Source organism: Gracilinanus agilis, chromosome 2, assembly GCF_016433145.1.
Source record: "Gracilinanus agilis isolate LMUSP501 chromosome 2, AgileGrace, whole genome shotgun sequence".
NCBI classification, from domain to species: domain Eukaryota; kingdom Metazoa; phylum Chordata; class Mammalia; order Didelphimorphia; family Didelphidae; genus Gracilinanus; species Gracilinanus agilis.
This window is the reverse complement of record NC_058131.1, coordinates 40,808,101-40,826,300: the sequence shown is the minus strand read 5'-3', so window position 1 is coordinate 40,826,300 and position 18,200 is coordinate 40,808,101. Positions and strand designations below refer to the sequence as shown.

Sequence of the window (18,200 nt, the reverse complement as noted above, 5' to 3'; positions counted from 1 at the left end):
GATGAAGACAGTAATCACATGAGGTTTAGGATGAACTGCAGATTTCTCTTAACTAGCTGGTTGGGGGAAGTGTTGACAGTTTTCTTTGAAGATGTGCAGGGAGTTAAGTGGTTAACTGGTTTTCATTTTATTTCATCTGGTTAAATTTGATGTTATCTATGTGTAGGAGTCATTATTTGTATTTCAGAGATAAGGAAATTGAGGCTCAAAGATGGTGACAACCTATATTTACTTGGCACCGTTATCAGTTTGAATCTCAGCTCTTCTGTTTCCTTAGCTCTTTCCATTATATTTTTACTGGCTCTTAATTCTGTTTCAATAAAATTGTATGTCTACCATGTTTAAGGACTTTTTGGTACATAGGATAGGACAGGGACTCTATTCTGCCTCCAAAAAACTTGGCTAGTCAGGGAAACAAAAAAAACGGTCAAGTTAAATAAAAAAGTACAAGGCAGAATGGGATTGAGTGCTAAATCAGTTGTGTAAAACCATACTGCTCAGGAGGTATTAAAGTTCAAAGAAATTCAACTTCATCTTGAAGGGTGAGGAAGAGTAAGGGTTTCTCTTCTGGATTCATATGATTTTTAGTGTTAGCAGGGACTTTAGAGATCCAGTGCCATCTTATGTAGGAGGAAAGTGCCTTATCCAAGGTCACCCAGGTAGTTAGACGCAGTGATGTAGTTTGAACAAATCAAGTGCTTTTTCACTTGGCCAGGGCTTTCAGATGATAGACATTTCCTCCGGGATATACAAAGAGGCAGCGCTTTAAGAAACTCCTTTATTGGATCCGTCTTTGTTCTGTAAGCACTAAGGATTTCAGAGTTGGTGGGAATTGGTTGAATTGGGTATTGATGTTTCGATAGGATGGGGAGCGGGAAAGAGGGACATTTAGGAAGAAGTATAGAAAGTGGCTAAAATGAACTCTGCATGGCCATTCTATATAAAGTGGTATGAACTGAGCAGGGGATTAATGGCCGTCGGTAATTAGGGTCACACTTGGGGTGGGAGTTGGGAGGAGTAGGACAGTCAGAGGTGGGGGTGGGGGAATGGAAGGGGTCATGGATTGAGAACCCTTTATAATGTTTTAGGCATGGATTAGAGCTGAGAGGAGTAAGTTGTCTAGGTAAAACACTATAAAGAGAAAACCCAGAGCAATTATCTGCATAGTGTGATGAAGTCAGATTTAACAGTAGGTGATAAAGCTATGATGATACTGATAGGATTGAAGATTTAAATGGTCATCCAAGTGGGAATGTTTAGTGAGACTGGCGTAGATACTTGTGTTGAGAGGTGAGGAGATGGGGTAGCTAAGTGGATAGTGGATAGAGAGCCAGGCTTGGGAGTCAGGAGTACCTAGGTTCAAATCTGACTGTGGACACTTAGCTGAATGATTCTGGGCAAGTCTCATAACCTCGATTGCCTAATCCTTGCCATTATTCTGTCTTTGAATGGATAGATACTAGCACAGAAGGTGAGGGTTTAAAAAGAAAAAGTCAGTAGGCTGTGAAGAACCAAGTAATTTGATTTGAGGTCATTGGTCTGCTTTAGAGTCTAAAGTTTAGACCATCAATCAATGTAGGTTTTTTTTTTGTTGTTGTTTTAAGCCCTTACCTTCCATCTTGGAGTCAATACTGTGTATTGGTTCCAAGGCAGAAGAGTGGTAAGGGTAGGCAATGGGGGTTAAATGACTTGCCCAGGGTCACACAGCTCGGAAGTGTCTGAGGTCAGATTTGAACCTAGGACCTCCCATCTCTAGGCCTGACTCTCAATCCACTGAGCCACCCAGCTGTCCCTCTAACTAACCAATGTAGTTTTAACTTAGGGAGTGGTAAGGAAGTAAGATAAAAATGAAAGACTAGACAAAAAGATGGCTGAAAACAGAATAGAATGAGTTTGGTAGATTGTTGTGGTAAGTAATTGGGTAAAGTTGGATTTCCTGGTTTGTTTATTTTTTTTTTTTAAACAAGATAGGGAAAGGCCTGTATTTGTCAATGAAGAGGGGAATGTTCTTGATGAAGTGATTTTTGAAAAAGGGATTATAACCTGGATTGTGGGTAGGACTTGTTAAGATCTTTCTTAAAACCACTTTTTTCTCTCTGAGTAGGGGAATTGATGACCCCAGGTTAATAGTGTAAGGTAGATTATAATGAATGAGTATTTCCATGTTAGCCTGTGAGTATAATCCCCTTGTAGTCTGAGAATCCCTTTTATAATGCTAACAAAACTGTCTAGTTAAGTGCATGTTTTGGCTTTACATAGTTAATCACTCCTTTTCTTTGTCTTGTCTCCTAGGGCTGGCCTATGTATGCACAGCTGTTGATTGATTTATTCAAGTATTTAGCTCCCTTCCTTAGAAATGTGGAACTCAGCAAACCTATGCAAATCCTCTATAAGGTAATTTACTTTGGTTTGTCTAAAAATACTTTGGAATCTTCTAACGCCTCAGTTTAACCAGTAGGACCCATGGAAATAAAAAATCTTCCAAATTAAAGTGAATTAAATTCATTAAAATAAATTCTTAACTCTCTTTTATGGATTTCTAAATGTGTTATGAAGATGCCATCAGTTGGAGAGTGAATAAGACTACAACTAAAAAATGATTTATCCCTAGTGAATGAGAGTATATAGTATAGTTCTCCTCCCCTTCATCTGAATCAAACTTGGAATAGGAATAAATTGTTGGGAACACATGCATACTTACACAATACAGGCATGTGCTCACCTTTAGCATGCCTGTTAAAGTTGCTCATCTTTTTCACTTTTTCTTCTCCCAAACCCCCTTTCTTAACACATTAGGGTACTTTACGAGTGCTGCTGGTCCTCCTGCACGATTTTCCAGAATTTCTTTGTGATTACCACTATGGATTCTGTGATGTAATCCCACCCAATTGCATCCAGTTACGGAATCTGATCCTGAGTGCCTTTCCACGAAACATGAGGCTACCAGACCCATTCACTCCCAATCTGAAGGTAAAAGCTGTAATCATGGCTGATCACAAGTCAGGGAGGAGGAGGTACCTCTTCCCTCTTCAGTCACCTCTGGAACCTTGTGCACGATGGTTGAGAGCAGCTTAGTTGTTGAAATGAGCACTTTTTGGACTGCTTTGCTTCTTGTAGTTTAGATGTCAGTACTCAGGTCTCTGCCTTTGTCCTTCACAGGTGGACATGTTGAGTGAAATCAACATCGCTCCTCGCATCCTCACTAACTTCACTGGAGTGATGCCTCCTCAGTTCAAAAAGGATTTGGATTCCTATCTGAAGACTCGATCGCCAGTCACTTTCCTGTCTGATTTGCGCAGTAACCTGCAGGTTAGATTTGCACAGTTCTTCAGTGCATTCAGTTCAATTCTCAGTTATTATATCATGTAGTGGTTGTGGTTGATGCCTTTTTTAATTTCTTCATTCTTTTGTTGCCTGGCAGGTTAGTATTTTTTTCCTCCTAAGCTCCCCTATTTCAGAATCCATTCTAAAGCAAAAAAGCATTTAAGAAGAGTCTTCAGGCTAGATTTGAATCCAAGTCCTTCCACCTTCAAGCTTGGTACTCTTATCTACTGTGTTACCTTGCTGCCTCCTGGCAATTCATTTTCAGTCAATACTTGTACAGAATTGTCATCTGAACATTTGAAGGGACCTAGAAGCCACCTAATCTCAGTTATCCTTGATCATCCGAACTTTGCACCTAATTAGGAGATGGGGAACCTCCTTGGTCCTAGAGATGGTTTATGCCCCGTTGGGCCTTGCTTAGGAATCTTGGTCAGTTTTACCTTCTGTGTTGGTTAGTTGAAATTTACATGGGCATTATGCCTACTTGGGCATCCATGCTGGTGCTACAGGCATGGAGGAGGCACGGCCAAGATGTCTTATGTTAACTATGCCGTGTGTGTGTGTGTATGTGTGTGCGCGCGCGCGTCACTGGAGCCAGACACAGTTACTACTCTTACTTTCAGTTATCTACCTTCCAGTTTTGTGAGGACATTCACTTTGATTTACTTATTGGGCTACCTCAACATTCCTCCTTTTTTGAGAGGTTGATTCCAGCATTTGGAATTTTAACATCATCTCATTATGTTGGAGCTTGGATTTCAAGAATGATGGCTGTTATTTAGGCATAGAACTTTGATCAGAGGTCCCCTCTACCTCAGATAAAGAGGAAAGATTTGGAAATGTCAGAAATAAAGCAGCCTACCGACAACACAATGAAGGCTTAATTTAGACGTTGTTCCCTAGGTATCAAATGAACCTGGCAATCGCTACAACATCCAGCTGATAAATGCACTGGTGCTCTACGTCGGTACTCAGGCCATCGCCCACATCCACAACAAAGGCAGCACGCCGTCCATGAGCACCATCACTCACTCGGCGCACATGGACATCTTCCAGAACTTGGCTGTGGACCTAGACACAGAAGGTAAGGAGATGGTGGGTGATGGAGTCACTCCAGGTCACTGACCTTCTAGGCAGGCTCATGCTGTAGGATTATTGTTGGGGTAGAAATGTATTTCTGTATCAATGAGGAGAAATTGTAATATGGGAACGTGTAGGCAAGTTTCTCCTTTTCACTGGGCATTTTTTATCAACTGTAGAGACAACCTGGGAGATTAGTCAGACCTTTAAATGGAAGGTATGAATTGAGGCTCCCTCTCTCCCTAGTACATACAAGAGAGGTGGAAAAGAAAGTTATCTGTTCAGTTATTGAGAATAATAATGTTCATTTAGCACCTTCATTTATTAGGCACTTGAAGTAAAGTTTATAAGACTTCCCTCACAGCACAACTCTCAGTACAAGAAGTCTAACTAGTATCATCCCAATTCTACAAAGAAAGACTGCTTGAGCTTTTGGGCATCCATCTTATTCTTAGCCTCTGTTAGCACATGGAGCCTTAAGTCCTGTCATTGATTCTAGGTCGGTACCTCTTCTTGAATGCAATTGCCAATCAGCTGCGGTATCCAAACAGCCACACTCACTACTTCAGTTGTACCATGCTGTACCTTTTTGCAGAGGCCAACACTGAAGCTATCCAGGAACAGATCACCAGGTGAAACTTATGGGGTCCTATAGGCTGGGTACTTGACCTGGGGGCCATGGATACATTTCAAGGGATCCATAAACTCAGAGAGGAGAAAAATTACATCTCTATTTTCACTAACCTCTTAGCTGAAATTTAGCATTTCTTTCAGTTAATTAAAATTTTTCTGTTTTGAGAAGTCTGTAGGCTTTACTGGCCTGCCAGATAGTTACATAAACACAAAGTCCAGAATCTGTTCTAGACCATCATCGTTAATCCTCAGCCCTAGTCCACTACTGTGTGAAAGTGCAGGTTATATCTTAAATGGCCCATGATCAGGAAAAAATGCATACACTTTGGATGCTGAAACCATTCTCTACCCTCCCCCTCTGAAACTTCTGTTACAGGGTTCTCTTGGAACGGTTGATTGTAAATAGGCCACATCCTTGGGGTCTTCTCATTACCTTCATTGAGCTGATTAAAAATCCGGCATTTAAGTTCTGGAACCACGAGTTTGTTCACTGTGCCCCAGAAATCGAAAAGTGAGTTGCATGTGTGGTGTGGTGTGGTGTGGTTTTTTTGAACTGGAAAGGGAAAACTATGGAATGGAGCAGGATAGTACATTCTTTTGTGTGCTTGACTTGGGGGGGTTGTCAATTAAATCCATTCCTGGGGTGTCAGAGGGAGATGTTTGTGCCTCTGGCAATGAGTCTTCAACATTAAAAAGTCTGTTTTCAAGCCTCAGATGTAAATAAACCAGGATTGAGTTCTCTGATAACATGCTTTATTGGACAAAGTGACATCTAGGCCATAATATTTTCACATTGAGGCTGTGAGGGGACAGGGGTAACAGTATGCTACTGGCTACCTTGAACAGGGCCCTAACTCATCCTTTGATTCTTCCTTTAGGTTGTTCCAGTCAGTTGCACAATGCTGCATGGGACAGAAGCAGGCTCAGCAAGTGATGGAAGGAACTGGTGCCAGTTAGACGGGCTGCCTCTTGTGTTGTAAGCGTGCCAGCCTGGAGGGCCCCATGCCACCGAATTTCACAAACTGACTGAAGAATCCTTTTGGCTCTTCCTGACCTTTCCAGCCCCCTTGGTTCTTGGGTATTTGCCCTCACCCTTGGGGTTCTCCCATCTTTGTGGGCACGTTCCAAAGTTTAAACACATTTTTTTTTTTTGACTCTGGCCAAAATTTAGAAGATGCTGTGAATATCATTTTGAACTAGTGTAAATACATGGAACCGAAACCTTTGTCTGGACTTTTTGGGTTTGTGCAAATTGTGTTAAAGGCAGGTGGATAAACTGGCGCCTGTTCAGCTTGTAATAAAGGGGCAGCTGCTGATGCCAAGCACTTGTCTAGGGCAGATCTCCTTGTCCTGACATTCCCGGACTCCCAAAGAATATTGAAAAGCCAGTTTAATATTATGTAACTTATTTTTTCTTTATGTGGACAGGGGACCTTTAAAATCACTAAGCTGTTAAAAATGTGGATGTGTTGGAATATGGGGTGCTATGGAATGGGGGAGGGAGGGTTTGGGATTAAGGTCCATTTTTTTTTTCCACCCCTCCCTCCCCCCTCCTTTCTACCTAAATCTGACAGCAGGGAACACACCAGTTGGAATAGCTTCTCAGTTCTGCTGGAGAAGAGATACTTTGGGCCCTGTGGGATAGGGTCAGCTCTCTTTTATCAAGGGAAACCAGACCAGGTCTATAGCATTCCCCCTCCTTCCTGACACTTGTAAATTGTGGGGGATGGGAAGGGAAAGAAACAAATCTATGAACTGCCCCCACCCCCACCCCCACCCCATCCCCAATGACCACACAGTCTAAGTTTGTAAAAAGAACAAAGGACCAATACAGCCCATTTTGTAAGGATTTTGAATGTTTTGTAAATGTATTGGTCCGCGTGTTGTATTTTGTAGCCTTTCTAGTTCCTGGGCTTTAGTTCTCCCACTTCTTGTATGTATCTGCATACTGTAGTTATACATTAAAGTCATGACATGCACTCCCGTCCACTGTGGCTTTCTCAGTAGTGGTCAGTGCTCGTGGCAAGGATTAAAAGCAGACTGTCCCTGCCCTGAGTAGCCACAAGGCACAGGACAGGGCATATTTACAGTAGGGCCCCAGCTCCATTTTAGATTGGAGAAAGTTTGATACTAATTGCTTCAAGTGAGCAGAGATTTTTAGATTAGAGCTGGCTAACCCCACCCTCTCCTGGGCATGGCTTTGTTAGGAGGCAGGCAGCACAAATGGGCTGCTAGCCCCCAACATCATGTCTGCACATCATCACCCACCTTAATTAGTAGACTTAAATGAATCCATCAAAGGGCATTATAAACCCAAAGGGATCCACTGAATCCTTACGCTTTATATAAAATCTTTATAAGCTGATTCTGTCACCATGTAGATATTAGAAAGTTTTCTACCCTTATAAGAGTTGAAAGTCTAGATAGGACAACTATGAATTAGTTTATTCCTGCAAGTTATGCTTATTTTTTAAAAAGTGCCATAGACTTATATTATTTCACTGTCTAGAATTGGAGATGAAGGTAAAAAATGATCTATGAAAATTAGGACCAGCTGTAGATTGAGGACTTGGATCCCTCTGCTGCTGGCTCTTAAGTACCCTGTGACCCTTTGACAGACAACTTTACTGGGCCTGATTTTTCTTTCCTGCAAAATGAAGGGACGGGGCTGGACAATCGCTGGCCCTCCAAGATCTTAAGAGGTGGAGCTGGCCTTTGGCTTAAGCTTGAATTCCAAGCAGTTCACTAAAGGCAGACTCAGGTCATTTACAAAGAAGCACTTTTTGCACACAGCCCTATAAAGGTAGGTGATATGGATTTGGTGCTCACAGTAATAGAGGATAAAAAAAGGCTGTTCATCATGACTCTTTGTTCTCTTTCTTGTGCTCCAGTACCCAGCACTTGAGCTTCCCCATTCCCCCAAATAAGATCTAAATCACTACATTAACTATAAGAAATTTTATATAGCAAGAATAGAAAGTCAACAACAACAAAAAAAACCCAAAACAACAAAAAACCAGCAGTAACGGTTGAAAAGCAGTTTAGGCTAATGTACTTCCCTAGTTTGTGGAGGGAAGGAGATCCAGGAATCAGGTGAGAGGCTTAGGAACTGGTCAGTTCCAACAGGTGATGCAAGATCTTCTTTTGGCCATAGCGTACCTGCAAAGCCTGCTCTTCCTTCCAGCTGAGTTTGGCCCCAGCCTCCTTGTTGCTAAGTAGTTCCTGTTCGCTTTTTAAGTCTGTGGCATAAGCCTGCAGGGTCAGCAGGATACTGGCTCGGAGGAGTGTCTTCCATGAAGCTTTGAGTTTGGGAATAGTTTTATTGGTCAGTGTTACGCTGTCCTCACCATCATCTTCTTCCCAGCCATCTTGTTCCTTGAGTTCCCTGAACTCCTTAGCTGGCATGCAGAGCACCTATAATTAGAACAAAGAAAGTTAATTTGAATTCCTTCCATAATTGGTTTTCAGATTCCTAAGATTACTAGAAGGCAAATCCAATTCAAAATTGGTTAGCCTCAAAGCTAGCAAGCTTGGCCAGTTCCAGGTTGTTCACCTTGAGTGTAGCAGACAACTCCTCCTCAGTGAGCACTTCTTCTCTGCCAATGACAAATGCACCCTCCTCGCCTACCATCTCCAGCCGGCACAAGAAATCCCAGCGCTCACACATCAGGCATCTCTCTTCCTCAGTTGTGGTTCCTATGTAAAATGTAAGCAGAGGAAGAAGCTTTTCCTAAGAGTCCCTTACTTCTATATCTGAGAAGTGTGTTAAACAGAAATGGGACTCCCTGTAGCTACCCTCCTTGTTCCAGAAGAGGTACCCATACCCTGTAGGGCCGCTGCTCGCACTGTCACCATCTGAATGTCAGCTGTGTCATCTGTGTTCCCAGGATACGGTTCAGCAAAGCCATACATATGTACCAGTTGCCAGTTGGCCATCTGGCCATAGGTGTTAAAGATCTCTTGGCCTTTGAGGATTGGCTGGGTAGCTACCATTCTTAAATATTCCTGTAGAAGAAGCAGAGTTGAGGGTTGCTGGAGTGTCTTCATCTCCTCCTGGGAACCAGACCAGATGATAGCTCAAGTTCTGTTCCTCTATTAATTCTGTTCATCTAGAGAGGATTTGATAGCAAGAGGCAATATTGGGGGAGGTTTCGAAATAGAAGTTAGAAAGTCTGGGGGCACTCGCCATTTGTAAAATGGGAAGGGGCTGATCCCTCCTAGCTCTGGGACAAATGAGAATTCAAAGAAGAGCAAGAAATGACCCCAAAGGAAGAATTAATTACTGCAACATAGTAGAGACCTAAGAGCCCCTTTATTCACTTTTTTTTTCATCCTTACCTTCCATCTTAGAAACAATACTATATATTATTTCTAAGGCAGAAGAGCATTAAGGACTGGGGGAGGGGTAGTGGTGGTGGTCAACTGACTTGCCCAGGGTCACATAGCTAGGAAGTGTCTTGAGGCCAGATTTTTGAACCCAGGATCTCCCTATCTCTAGACCTGACTCAATCTACAGAAACACAACTAGTTGGCATGCCATTCCCCTGTTCTCTCCCTCTTCCCCCTTTCTAAGGAAGGTACTATAGAGATAATGGCTTATGTTTATATAGTGCCTACTGTGTGCCTGGCACTGCTAAGAACCTTACAAATATGACCTCATTGGATCTTCACAACCCTGAGAAATGGGTGCTGCTATTATCCCCCTTTTACAGAAGAGAAAACTGAAGTGACTTGCCTTGGGTCACACAACTGAGGCTACATTTGCTGACTCCAAGTCCAGTGCTGTATGCACTGTGGTGCCTCCTAGCTGCCCCAGCATATGCACAGTTAGATAACAGCAAAAATGGCAATGGAACCCAGGCTCCGTATCTCACTGACAAGTCAACAGGATCCTGTATCTGGAGCCAAAGGGAAACGTGGTCCAGCAAAGATGGGCTTGCTCTATGAAATTGCTCTGACGGCTTGTCATTCTATTTCATTCATGACAGAGTTGATGCTGCCTTGAAGAGAACAAATGAGGCAGACTCCTATTCCTGGAATCTTTTCCACTTTATAGAAACTCGGACTTTGAACCAAAGGGCTGATTACATCCACTAGCACATGGAGGAGGCAAAATTAAACTGCCAACATGCCTAAGGACCATAATTAAGTTGGCCTATCTAATCCAAAAGATACCCACTCACTGGAGAGTATTCCAGATTGGCATTGTGGTTCGCCACATGGTTCAGGATATCAGCAGCTGGCACCATCATAGGGGGATTAGGCTCCTTCTCATCTTCCTCTTCTTCAAGTGGCTCCTGAAAACTACCAGAGAAAGAAGGGCTGACTAAGAAGCCACAGAGGAAGGTGAAGTCCAGGCCCACTCCGAAGTTTTGAGGGGAATAGGAAGGAGATGAGTTCTCATCACCTCCCACTGGATCAACACCTCTTGGGCAGAAGGGATACACGATCTTATCCTTATTAAGAAAGGCTTGCCCTGGCCAACTTCTTGGCTTCATCTATGTATTTGGACCCCAAGGGCAGTCAGTCTATGCTCCCCTTCCCAGAACCATGTTTTTAATTGCCTAAGATTACAAAGAAAACTAGGACATTCACAATAGTTATCAGATCTTAAACAGGTTTGTCAACCCTAAGGTAAAATTCAGGCTCAATCCGTGAGCATCAAGGGTTAGGTATTGTAGAGGAAAACGCCCAAATCAATCCCTGACTTCAAGGAGTTTCCATCCTAAAAGGGGCAGCTGGCAAGAACAGCTCCTAGGGATGCCCCAGGCCCAGTGCTGTATCCCCAGAAGGGAGCTACACAGAAAGCTGATCACCTGTAGGCCATGACCATAGCCACAAGTCGGCGGTAGAGCTCCAGAGATCTGGCCTGAGGGGGGAAGATCTCTGGGTGAGCCTCCAAGAAAGGCCGGACAATGGTGTCATATTCGTGACTGATGTTGGCCAGATCCCTTTGCACAGCTTCAGGCACACCAGTACCCTGTAGGAGTTGTCTCAGTTCTCTCTCTGACCTAGGGGGAAAGGGTTTAGAGTCACACCTTAGGCCAAATGTTGGAGCCCTGAAAGAGCAAGCCATTAGCCCTGGGCCCCATGCTAAACTAGCTGGACTTGGGCACGGAACCGTAGAAAAAGCAGTAGAGTTAGGGTCTGGCCCTAGGTTCAGATTCTGCTCCTGCCTTGTAGTCCCTGTGTGTTCTCTCACCTCCCAGGCCTTCAATGACTGCATCTATACAAGTGAGTCCCGCTGAACTAGATAACTTTGGAAAGTTCTCTTCAGCAGCTGAATCTGTGCTCCTGCTTCTTGGCTCCAAGGATTAGACTAGGCTGTGGGCTTGTTTCTCAAGTGGCCAACCAGTCCCAAACACTTGCTCAGCATTGCTTAGTAAGGAAAGGGGTGCAGCCATAGAAAGTAGGAGGCTGTTCTGGAGTATTTAAAAGCAGGCTGCTCTCCCCAGCAACCCAACAAACACTGAGCACTGGACAAGTCCAAAGTTTGCCTAAGATCAACCCTGCTTGGACACTAAAAGAGCCTCCGTCTTCTCTATAAAATACAGTTGGGCCCCGGGCTCCAAGATCTTTTCCAATTTTAATATGCTGGTTGTCCTGCCAAGATGGGCCTCTGGTGACTTTTACCAGAAAAGCACAATTTTAAAAATTGGGAGAGGAGGGGAAGGAAGAAAGGCGTGAGGGGGAGAAAGGTTGAGACGGGAGATGAAGAGAGAGGAGGGGGAGGGGTTGAGATGGAATCAGGCAGGGACAGCAGTCATTGTGTCCCTCCTGCAGCTCTTTGCGAAGCGAGGTCAGCACTTCGAAGGAATGAAGGCATCTCGGCTCTCCCCACCGGGGTTCCTGGCTTTCCCGATCACCCCCGCCCTCCAGTTCTCACCAGAACATGGGGTGCTGCAGGCTGCCCAGGTCGGGCCAGAGGGAGAAGTAGCAGCTCCAGGGCGAATCCTCGGCCAGGTACTCGTAGAGGAGGGCCAGGAGAAGGGGCACCCAGCCCGACTGGCTCTGCAGGGCCCCATGCTCTGCACGAGAACCAGGACCCTGGTCACCCCGGGGCGCCCACCTGGGACCTCCGCCCCCAGTAGGGACCTTCTCCCCAGCTCTCCCCAGGCTTCCTACCTTTCTCCAGGAGGTCCCGAATGGCGGTGGTTTTTTGGGACAGGAGCACAGCCCGAGGCACCACGAAGAGCAGCTCCCCGCGCTGTACGTCCTCCAGGGCCACCATCCCGTAGCCTGCCACGGTGCCCTCCCGGCTCACGGAAACCTGCAGCCCGGAAGATGCTAGGACCCGCGAGCCCAAGGCTTCGCCCCCACTCCCCTTCCTCGCCATAGCTTCCAATAGCTACTCGCGTGCAGGACCTGCCCCCTTCCACAGCAACCAATGGTCCATCCCGAGGCCTGAGCCTTGAAGGCAACAAGCCCCGCCCTCTCCACGCTCAGGCCTCGCCCCCGCCAGCAATTTTCAATGGCCCCTCGCACTCGGACTCCGCCCCCTACTCCACCTACCAATGGAGATCCACGTTCTCTCCTAGAGCCCCCGCCTCCTCTCCCTGCTACCAATGGAAGTCAGGTGCTCCCCCAGAGTTCAGTCCCTCAGCCTCACCTTGGGACTCAGCTCCAGTCCGACCCTGCGGCACCAATCTAGGAAGTCTGGAAGAGGGCTGTCCCCACCCCTGGGGGTCCTCTCCACCTAAAGAGAGCGAGGGAGAGGAGCTCAGTCTCGGAATTTCCTCCAGGCTCCGAGGCCTTGGCCCGGCATGCTCCCGGCCCTAGTGGGGGAAGGGGACGCTCCTGGAGCGCTAGAGGAGGCGGGGCTCTCCCCTACACCCCTGTTCCCCTCGCCCCCTCCTCCTCACCCTCGGCCGCTTCGCTGCAGTCGCCATTGTTAGGGCCGAGCGCGGATACCGGCGCTTTCAGACCAAACTTCCTCCTCGGAAGGCCCGCCCCCTCTTAAAGGAACTTGGACCATTTCAGTTAGAGGAGCTGGAGAGGACCAAGAGCTAAGTCCTGGGCGTGGTCGGCCCGTCCTTTGTACGCACATGCGTGCATGTGTGCGTCTATAGGGAATATTCACATAGTGCGCGCATACGTATTGTTTACACATATGTGAGACACACATGCACATGTGACAAACGTGTGCATCTGCACACACCCACTCACCTATGTGTATTTCTTTGTAACTTTAGAATTTACAAAGTATTTTACAAATAACTTTTTTTTTAAACTCTCACCTTCTGTCTTAGAATCAACACTGGGGATTGGTTACAAGACAGAAGAGCAATAAGAGTTAAGAAATGGAGGTTTAAGTTTCTTGTGCTCAGAGTCACGTAGCTCGGAAGTGTCTGAGATCATAGTTGAACCCGGGACCTTCAGTTTCCAGACCTGACTATCCACTCTGCCTCCTCGCTGCCCCTCAAATAACTCGTTTTCAAAAATCACATCAATCCTAGGAGGAAGAGGCTATTATTATCCCCATTTTACAAAAGAGCAAACTGAGGCAGGCGGTGGTTAAGTACTTGCCCAGGGTCACCTGACTAGGAACGTCTTGAGTTTGGGGTCTTCCCTGACTCCCGCGTCCAGGAACAGCCACTTAGCTGCCTCTATGATAGATAAACTCCATTTCTCCCTCCGGGGTCCTCTGACCTGCAGCAACAAGATCTCTTCCAACGTTCGCAGCCTTTTTGCATATTATTTTCTTCTTGGTGCCCCGTACTCCAACCTTACTGGCTTCCCCACTGTTACTTGCCCCCTACCCCCACCCCCACCCCCAGCCCACAATACGCTTCATCTCCTATCTCCATGCCTTGGAATTCGTCGTCCTCTATGCTAGGAATTCATTTCTTCCTCTTTCCTGCCCCTTGGAATTCCTGATTTCCTTCAAGATGCAGCTCGAGGGAAGCTTTTCTTGGTACTCCTGCTACTAGGGCATTCTCTCCCCAAACTACCTTGTTTTTTACTTATAATAATATTATTTAAATTATATTAACACAATGAACAAATATAATAATAAATACAATAATGTATTAATAATAGATCGTGTATTAATAATAAATATAATCAATAATTATATTAATATCATTAAAATATTTTATTTATATTATGTATAGAGACCTGATTAATTGCTTGGATAAAGGCAAAGATGACCTGATTATCAAATTCACAATTAATTAGACACAAATTTGGGAAGCTCAGAGAGGATCCAGTCTTCCTTTGGGGTTTTAACTTCTATGTCTCCTCCCACAAAAAGCTTTCCCGAATGTCCTTAGTGGTTAGTGCTCTCTCTTTTCTCGTGGGCCCCTACCAGGGTAAGGAGGAAAGGTCCAGAGAGTCAGAAGCTGATTGGGGTTAGGAATGACCATTGCTGGTAGGGGTGGGTGCCTCCTCAAGTGGAGGGGATGCGAGTGGAAGGAAAATTTGAACATCGTGATGAATTTAATAAGATAAAATTTTATTCAGAATAAAGGAAGTGAATAGGTAAATTTATATAGTGTCTACTACCTCAGGACTTCTATAATTAGGTGCTGTTGTTATTTTCCCCATTTTACAGTTGAGGAAACTGAGTTTAACAAATTTAGTGACATGCTAGTTATTGTTATTATTCTGCCAAAATCCACACAACTGGTAAGTGTCTGAGGATGGATATGAAATCTGGACTTCCTGAAACTGCTCCCTATCTGCCTCAAAAAGTAAAATTTCTCTGAGAGACTTATGAAAAAGAATGCTATTCACCTCTAGAAAGAACTGTTGGAGTATATGAATGCAGATGAAAACATATGATTTATCATATGTTTATTTGGGTATATGATTTGGGGTTTTGGTTTTTATAAGATAACTCTGTTATAGAAATGAATAATATGGAAATAGGTTTTAAGTGATAATACATGAATAACCCAGTGGAATTGTTTGTCATCTCCAGGAAGGGGGAAAGAAGGAAGTGGGGAGATAACATGAATCATGTAACTTTGGCAAATTTATGGATAAATTTGTTATTGGTATAAAACAAAGATTAAATTTTAAAGAGTAAAATTTCTACTAGGATTCAAGAATTCAACTTCACAAATATAAGGTGGAGAGGCATGGTTAGACCACAGTTTGACTAAAAAAGATCTGAGGATTTTAGTGGACTACAAGTGTGAATGAACAGAAAGATGTAAGTAGCTGAAAATGTCAATGACATCTTAGACTGTTTGGAAACAAGGAGGTGACAGTCCCCTTCATCTGCCCTGGAATATATTTGGACCATATCTGGAATATATCTGGCCATTTCCACCTCCACCACAGCTACCTCTCATGCTGGAGACCCTTTAACCCTATGGTCAACTCCTTTCTCTAGTGAGTTCCTCCCCCATCGCCTCTACTTAAGGAAGTACCCATCCATACCAACAATCCTCATTCCTAATCCCAATCAGTTTCTGACTCACTGGACTTTCCCCACTTACCTTGGCATGTGGGGGTCCATGAAGAAGGAGAAAGAGAGCAATATCTACTAAGGAGATCAGGGAAGGCTTCTTGTGGGAGAAGGCACAGAAGCTAACCCCTAAAGGAATATAAGAATTCTAAGAGATGGAGATAAGGGATGAGAGGCTAATCAGAGCTAAGGTCCAGAGACAGGACCAGTCAGACAGGAGAAGAACTTTTAAATCCCATATGGAAGTTTGTATTTTATTCTAGAGGCAAGCAACAAGGTTTTTGAGCAAGGGAGTCATATGGATAGGCTTTAGGAAAATTATTCTGGTAGCTATGTGGAGGATGGATTGGAGGAGGGGGAGGGAAACTGGAAATAGGGAGACCAATTAGGAAACTATTAAAATAGTTCAGGCAAGAGGTAATGAGAGCCTGAATTAGGGCAGTTGTCATGTGAGAATGGAGAGGCTATGTGTGAGATGCTGGGAGAAAAATGCCAACAGAACTTTAATTGGATATGGAAAGGAGCAGAAGGAGTCAAGGAAGATGATGAAGTTAAGGCTTGGGTCACTAGAATTTTCCAATGGTGCTTCCCATAGAACTTTCCTTAGAACTTTCAAAGAGAGGTTTTATTTATCAGTGATGTGGATATGTAGAAGGCATTGTTATTAAATTTGCAGATGGATGAATGAATGAAAAAAACATTTATTAAGCTCTGTTCTGTAAGCATCGAAGATACAAACATAAAAGCCAGACAGTCCCTGCTCATTCTAAAACCTCTTCCTAGGAGAGGGATGACCAGAGGCATGTGTTCTCGTCTGGGAAATCACAGAATTAGAATCCATATCTGGAACAACAGGTCAATCAGTTGATACAAAACTTTTCAGAAGCAATGATAGTGTTGATTTTATGGAAAATAACCAGGAAAGGGGGCAGCTAGGTGGCTCAGTGGATTGAGTGCCAGGTCTAGAGACAAGAGGTTCTGGATTCAAATTTGACTGGATATTTCCTACCTGTGTGATACTGGGCAAGTCGATTGACCCTGCTTGCCTGAGTTTCCTCATCTGTCAAATGAACTGATGAAGAAAATGGCAGGCTACTCCAGTATATTTGTCAGGGAGCCCCAAATGGGGTCATGAAGAGTCAGATAAGACTGAAAATGACTTAAACAACAACATCAAAGCCAGAGTAAGGAAATATAGTCCCTGAAAGTGAATGATTTAGTTCTTCTTGGTCATGATGTTCTTTGGTTCCCAAACTTTTTTGGCCTACCACCCCCTTTCCAGAAAAAATATTACTTAGCCCCCTGGAAATTAAATTTTTAAATGTTAATAGCAATTAATAATAAAGGTAAATACACCTGTGGCCATCACCGCACCCCTGGATCGCTGCAGCACCCACCAGGGGGTGGTAACACCCACTTTGGGTTTAGATGGAAGACAAGAAAATGGGAAGAATAGCTAAACACATAATGTTAGAGTCAGGCTCCCAAAAAGATCTTGATGGATTAGAACACTGGGCCAGATTTTTTTTTTAATATGAGTAAGAACCATTCCCTGTTGGCTAGAGGATATAAACAGGCAGCTCTTAAATGGCTGTTATTATTCAAACCCTTTCTCCTTCCCTTTTTGCCCACTCCATTATTCCCATCTCCTCCATCAAGGTCTCACTCTATAGCTACTCAGTCTGAGCCTGGAATGCCTGCTACATACATAACAAACTTGCTTTCTCCTTAAATCTTACTCTTTCCTCTTCCTTCAGGCTTCTGGCACTCTAGTAACCTCTTCTCCTTTGAGATTTACTCAATCCCTATCTCCCACCTAGTCGAAGCTTTGATTCCTGTTATCTACAAGATTTCTAAAAATTTCTAAAAAAGGACATCCCCTTTTTCTTTCAAAGAGTTCAGTGCCTGGCTCACAGTCTTTCTGTAGCAATCCAGGTATACATTAATCTTGATATTATTTTAAGTGCTCAAAAAATGACTCTTGTATTGCTTATGATTGATTTCTGTAACCTTGAGTTGAATTGAACCTCAACCTTGCCAAACTCCTAGCCCTTCCCTAAGGCTACACTCTGGCAGACTGGTCAGTTATCTCTGGCTCCTTGCCTTACCTTCAATCAATCAGCATTTGTATCAAGACCTTAGGCCTCATGGATTCCTGATCTAGATGTTTGCTCTACCTGTTATTTCAGGCTCCAACAGTTTGTATCTCCTGATGATTACATATGTATCAGACCACTTGGCTCTCCCCTTCCCTCATCTACAGTTGTAACCCCAATAAAAGTAGCTATATATGACAGTTGAGAAGGAAGCTCTTAACCATCAGAGCTCTTGACCACCAGAGCTTATTTGCTGTCTGTCTACCTTATGCCAAAACTCTTTGTGTCTATGTGTCTTTATTCTCACCTTATGTTCTCTTTCCACTAGTTTTTAACCCACTACCCATTTTCACTCAGTCCTTGGTTCCCCTTTCTAAGTGTCCAACCCACTAGGAATCTTCGTGGAGCTGCTGGACGGCTTCACTTTCTTTCCTCCTCAACTCCAGCCCTCATATTAGGGGATTCCAAGTTACATATTTCCCCTCATTCAAATACTCTAATTCCTTAGTTCCTCCACTTACTCATTTCCCATAACTTTTTATCTCTACTCCACTTCTATACAGAGAGAATTGTATCCTTGACCTTACCATCAACCATGAGAGTTTCACTTTCCTGTTTGTAAATTCTGAAATTCTCTTTTCTAATCTGTTTGT

The 18,200-nt window shown here is 44.0% G+C and overlaps 2 protein-coding genes across 2 annotated transcripts in view; one reads left to right on the top strand and one right to left on the bottom strand.

Annotated features, from left to right (window-relative positions):
- CNOT1 (CCR4-NOT transcription complex subunit 1) overlaps nucleotides 1–7,016 on the top strand; it is a 111,224-nt gene extending 104,208 nt beyond the window's left edge. The window contains exons 43-49 of the mRNA XM_044663095.1: nucleotides 2,293–2,394; nucleotides 2,797–2,970; nucleotides 3,160–3,309; nucleotides 4,228–4,408; nucleotides 4,904–5,036; nucleotides 5,414–5,548; nucleotides 5,916–7,016. Of these exons, the coding sequence (XP_044519030.1) occupies nucleotides 2,293–2,394; nucleotides 2,797–2,970; nucleotides 3,160–3,309; nucleotides 4,228–4,408; nucleotides 4,904–5,036; nucleotides 5,414–5,548; nucleotides 5,916–5,994 (954 nt within the window). The 3' untranslated portion in view covers nucleotides 5,995–7,016. The remainder of the gene's footprint in view (nucleotides 1–2,292; nucleotides 2,395–2,796; nucleotides 2,971–3,159; nucleotides 3,310–4,227; nucleotides 4,409–4,903; nucleotides 5,037–5,413; nucleotides 5,549–5,915) is intronic.
- A 964-nt stretch (nucleotides 7,017–7,980) lies between these two features.
- On the bottom strand, nucleotides 7,981–12,926 carry SETD6 (SET domain containing 6, protein lysine methyltransferase). Its single transcript, XM_044660464.1, has 9 exons — nucleotides 12,900–12,926; nucleotides 12,647–12,733; nucleotides 12,163–12,307; nucleotides 11,924–12,065; nucleotides 10,854–11,048; nucleotides 10,221–10,341; nucleotides 8,862–9,042; nucleotides 8,591–8,733; nucleotides 7,981–8,451 (listed from the first exon to the last, which is right to left on the bottom strand). Exons 1-9 carry the CDS (start codon nucleotides 12,924–12,926, stop codon nucleotides 8,140–8,142), a joined length of 1,353 nt encoding a protein of 450 aa, XP_044516399.1. The 3' UTR covers nucleotides 7,981–8,139.
- Nucleotides 12,927–18,200: the final 5,274 nt, after the last annotated feature.

What these genes read in the sequence shown, in the direction of transcription:
- SETD6 (XM_044660464.1), bottom strand. Translation starts at nt 12,926, where the DNA reads ATGGCGACTGCAGCGAAGCGGCCGAGG. An exon ending in TCGGGACCTCCTGGAGAAAG is followed by an intron (nt 12,066 to 12,162) that starts GTAGGAAGCCTG and finishes GTTCTCGTGCAG; the next exon opens with AGCATGGGGCCCTGCAGAGC. An exon ending in GCGAGCAGCGGCCCTACAGG is followed by an intron (nt 8,734 to 8,861) that starts GTATGGGTACCT and finishes CATTTTACATAG; the next exon opens with GAACCACAACTGAGGAAGAG.